The sequence below is a fragment of the Trachurus trachurus genome, assembly GCF_905171665.1.
Source record: "Trachurus trachurus genome assembly, chromosome: 5".
NCBI classification, from domain to species: Eukaryota; Metazoa; Chordata; class Actinopteri; order Carangiformes; family Carangidae; genus Trachurus; species Trachurus trachurus.
Window position 1 is genome coordinate 2,525,041 of NC_139896.1, and position 5,044 is coordinate 2,530,084.

The 5,044-nt window shown below is 39.3% G+C and overlaps 1 protein-coding gene across 1 annotated transcript; it reads right to left on the bottom strand.

Annotated features, from left to right (window-relative positions):
- Positions 1-351: 351 nt before the first annotated feature.
- LOC310985583 (uncharacterized protein) lies at positions 352-2,232 on the bottom strand (the record flags this gene model as incomplete). Its single annotated transcript, XM_083971198.1, has 4 exons — positions 2,163-2,232; positions 1,731-2,072; positions 1,113-1,176; positions 352-358 (listed from the first exon to the last, which is right to left on the bottom strand). Exons 1-4 carry the CDS (start codon positions 2,221-2,223, stop codon positions 352-354), a joined length of 474 nt encoding a protein of 157 aa, XP_083827324.1. The 5' UTR covers positions 2,224-2,232.
- Between the last annotated feature and the right edge of the window lie 2,812 nt (positions 2,233-5,044).

Consider the following 5,044-nt stretch of genomic DNA (forward strand, 5'->3'; position numbering starts at 1 on the left):
CCCTGTTTTTGAGAATGCTGTGATTTTTGATCTTTGGGGTATTTTGACCGAAGCACGTCACAGACATGTCTTTAAGACACCCAGGAACTATTTTAGTTTGTGGAAAGGAGCATAATAGGTCCCCTTTAACCTACATAAAAATATGTTTATCTTTAAAGTTTGAATGTTTTTTTTATTTCAAATAAGTATATATATATATATATTTTATGTATAATCTCAAATCGAATCATGCTTGATAACTAGGGAGGGAGTTGAGGGAGACAATCGGCCAATCACTGAATGCGTTTCAGTTCACATCAATTCAAATCAAATCAACTTTATTTATGGAACTTTTCATAGCTTTGAGTAGCCTCACAGACTGGAATAAAAACAAAAAACCATGAACAACAATGAAAAATCATGAAAACCCAAACCTCCCATCCCCAGAGATATACACACACACTCAAGCACATAGGCACACAGACACACACATCTGGGTTTGACATTAACAAGAAGGTGAGACAAGAGATCAATATTGGCCTTTATTTTATTTTTATTTTTATTCTTTATTATTTTTTTTTTTTTACAAGTATTTACATCCAGATATGTTAAACAACTTATACGTATTGGAACAGACAGACTTGATTAAAGTGAATTATACTCCTTTGTTTACAAATTCTGCATCAAGTCTGTGATTTGCAAAAAGACCTGAAATTGAAGCAGCTGGTGGAGTTCTGGACAGACAGGAAATCAGATGGAAGACACAAAATAAAAGTAAAGTTTAAAGGTTGATATGATATCACACCACCACCACTGACACTGAAGAAGAACGAAAACAAATCGAAAGTGATTTCAGTCGTAGAAAACCTGTTCGAGACGTTCACATTCAAAAGTTGATAACATTTAGGAAGTAACACAAAGCATTGACATTCACTTTTTGTCTCCATGGTGCAATGTATCACATTTATACAATTAGTTTGATCTAACTGGGATAAAAAACAAAAACGAAACAAACTCTGTGACTTCCTGGTCCTGGTGTCTCAGGTTGAGCAGCAGTGTTTGACCAGCATGCTGCTGCCTTTGCTGCTAGTGCTGTTGTCAGTACAAAATATAAACCGATCCTTCTGGAACACTCTCCTGAAGTCTCTGGTCCTGGTCTCTCAGTTGGTCTCTGAGTCTCTGGTTGAACAGCAGCTGCTGTAAAGAACATAAACATGTGGTGAATCATCTGAAGAGGAAACTTTTCTTTAACCAATATTCATCTACAGTGAACGTTCTCTTGTTCCAGCTTCTCTAATTAAAGACTTTCTCTGTGGAACATGGTTGTAACATGAATATTTAGTGTGTGGATGTGTGAATACTGTGGGAAGGAGACAGTGGATCTCTGATCCTGATGGACACTCTGGTCCAGTTTAATGTCTCTATGACCTTGTTCACACTGCCACTCCAAATCCCTGACAAAACTTTTGTCATATCCAGATTGTATCTACAGTAGTTTGACTTTTGAAAGTCTGAACAGCCAAAAACCACATGAGATCCGAGATAAAAAAAAAATCTGATTTGTGCTGCAGTCTGAACAAGGTCTACGGCAACGTCAGTTCAAACATCTCAGCTGCTGTTGATGGTTCCTGTGTTTAGTATGATAACATGCTAACTGATGTGTTAGTATTTAGGTATCACTTCTGCAGAGGACAGTCTCACAGAGCTGTTAGCATGGCTGTTAGCATGGCTGCTGAACTGATTCAACTCACCAGTGACGTTGAGATGACACGTTCTGACGACCCACTGACCGTTGATGTAGACCTGGCACCAGTACTGTCCTGAGTCCTCAGTCCTGAGTCTGGACACATGAAGTCTGACTCGTCCTTCTCTGAGTGAGTCTCTGTCACACTGGACTCGTCCTGAAAACTCTTCATCCTGAGACTGTTCAACACCCTCATGTAGATAATACACTACTGAGAGTTTCCCATCAGTGAGCAGACAACAGTAAACAATGTTGGGCTGTGATGAACCATCAGTGTTGGTGGTGAAGGTCCACTCCAGTGTGATGCTCTGGTTCTCCTCTGCCTGATAGGAGATCTGTGTCACAACATCTAGAAACAGGAGACAGAGGGAAAGTGAGCAGCAGAATAACTGAGGACTTGTATCAGTCTGTAGAGAAAAAAGTGAAGCAGTGAACTCACCACAGAGACAGGAAGTCAGTGTGAGGAGGAGGAGCAGGAGGAAGCAGCAGCAGCAGATCATCTTCTCCCTGCAAGATGAGACACAGCTCAGAGTGAAACACAGACCAAATACTACAGGTGAGGTTAGTTTCACCAGTTTCCAGTCTGCTGTCCTCAAACATTTCAGCATGGATAGTTCACAGTTCACACCCATCCCATCACCTGTTTGACCTCTGGGAGGCGCTACAGGAGCATCTTAACCAACAGACTTAACTTTTCCTTCATCCGCCCCGCCCCGCCCCGCCCTCCCTTGCTGACAGTGCACTATTTACTTCACTGAGATTATAACAGCGCAATATACAGTATTACATAGGCTATGTAGTTTTGTACACATTCCTAGGCAGTGCCGGACTGGGACTGAGTTATACACTAACCCATGCCACCCTATACTCATATGATAGATGGATGAATTTATTTGTCCTTTACAAGAAAAATTGTTTTCACCATTTCGTACATACGGCCTTGAGAAGTGCAGACAAGTCAGGGAAAAGGACCACAGGAGTGTGTCATACGCTCACATGCAGTCATGCTTGTTGTTCCCATAGACTGTAAAGGTTGTTCCACAACTGAGGGACCAACAGAGAGACCAGGACCAGAGTCATCAGGACCAGAGAGTCGTGGAAGGACCGGTTTATATTTTACATGTGTGTGTGTCGCTGTCATACATGTTGTAAATAAACCTGTGTGTAAATACCATTGTAATAACTATGGTTTTCTTTTCTGTCTTTTGCCAAGAAAACATTTTGTCCAAAGATGCTTATTTATATCAATTATGAGTGAACGGAAAATGTTAATTTAAGAAGGGTAGGCAAAATAAGATGATGCTTCAGCCTACACCTTTTCGGTCAAGGTGGATTGTATTGCTTGTTTTGTTTTTATACTTTTATATTTGACTATTGTATTTGTTTTTATAAGACCGAAATGAACACATTATGATGACACTTTATTCTGTTATATAAGATGCCACGTTACACTGTTGGAACTAGTCTGTTTGGAAAGACGTGGTTTGTTTTTTGTTTTTTATCCCAAAGATCAAACTGATTCTATGAAATGTGAAACATGGAAACAAAAATGGAATGTCAATTTGTGTGTGTGTGTGTGTGTGTGTGTGTGTGTGTGCGTGCGTGCGTGTGTGTGTGTGTGTGTGTGTGTGTGTAGCTATGTCATACATGTTGTAATAAACCTTTGATGTCATCAGTCTCCTGTGTGTAAATATTTTAACATCAGACTCAGACTCACACAGTTTGTCCTCAACAACATCAACAATGTAAATCATAATAATTATAACTTTATCGACAGTGGAGTTTCACATGGTTCAATACATGAATAAGATGTGATGTGAAATAACAGAGCTAGTTAACAGAGAGGTGACTGACACTGAAAGAGACAAAACATCAGTACAAGTTCACATCCAGACCTGTGACGAGGTAAAGTAGGAACAGGAAATAAAAACTCAGTGACTACAAAAAAAAAAGGCGAATTACAGACGGACCAGAACATAAAGTGAATTTATAATAATACATTTTATTTGTAAGTGCTTTTACAAATGCTCAAAGACACTTTACACTTTAAAAACCATAAAATAGAGCAAAGTCTGAGTGAAATACAATTAAAAACAGTATAAAACACAGAAGGAAAACTTTCATCAGTAAAAGTTACAAACTGTCCAATGTGAACGTCTTGAACAGGTTTTGAAGGAGCTACGACTGAAGTCACTTTAGATTAGTTTTCTTTCTTCTTCAGAGTCAGTGGTGGTGTGATATCATATCAACCTTTAAACTTTAGACTTTTATTCTGTGTTTTCCATCTGATATCCTGTCTGTCCAGAACTCCACCAGCTGCTTCAATTTCAGGTCTTTCTGCAAATAGACTTGATGCAGAATTTGCAAACAAAGGATTTGCCAATAAATGTTAAGTATAATTACATTTTATCTCAAGTCCGTCTGTTCCCATACCAGATATTTGATGTCAGTGAAGAGCAGAAATGAAAGGAAATACCTTCATTGTTTCTTCACCAGGAGGCAGCAGAGTCACAGTCTGTGAGAAGGAGCATGGGGTTAAAGGTGCACTGCACTCTCTGCATGAATACTCCCATGTGTCCAAGACTTTCCTTCCTGCTTGTTTAATTTAAAATGTTTGTTATATTTGTGGCCAATGGGAGAGAGCAGAGTCTCTGCTTCAAGTCAGAACCACTATGACACTTGTATCTTGACCAGAGTTTTTGTTGATTTTCTACACTACCAGTGAAAAGTTTGGACACACCTTCTCATTCAAATATTTAGTTTAGTTTTTTATTGATCACTTTCTACATTGTAGATTCAAACTGAAGATGTAAAAACCACGAAGGAAAGGAACACATAAGGAATTATGTTAACAAAATAGTGTTAAAAAAAAGAGAGCACATTTTGGATTTTAGCCACCTTTTGCTTTGATGACAGCTTTTCACACACTTGTGATTCTGTCCTCAGCTTCATTAGTTCGTCACCTGGAACAGTTTCTGTTTTCCAACAGTGTTGAAGGAGTTCCCAGAGGAGCTGAGACATTGTTGCTGTTACCTTTACTTTGTCAGGGGACTTTGGTTTTTAATTAATATAATGTATTTTCATCTTCATCTAACTGTTACTCCCATTTATACATAGATGATGTCATCCACAATTAACCCATCGCTCAGGTCTCTTCTTATGACCAGCAGTCATGCCAGCATTGAGTCAGGGACCTCTGTGCATAGGATACCAGTAGGTACCTGTAGGGATGAGACTACCTTTGTGGGTAGTCTCATCCCCACCGGGCATCCAACACAACCCGGAAATGCAGTACCAGCATCAAGACTGGAACTGCATTAG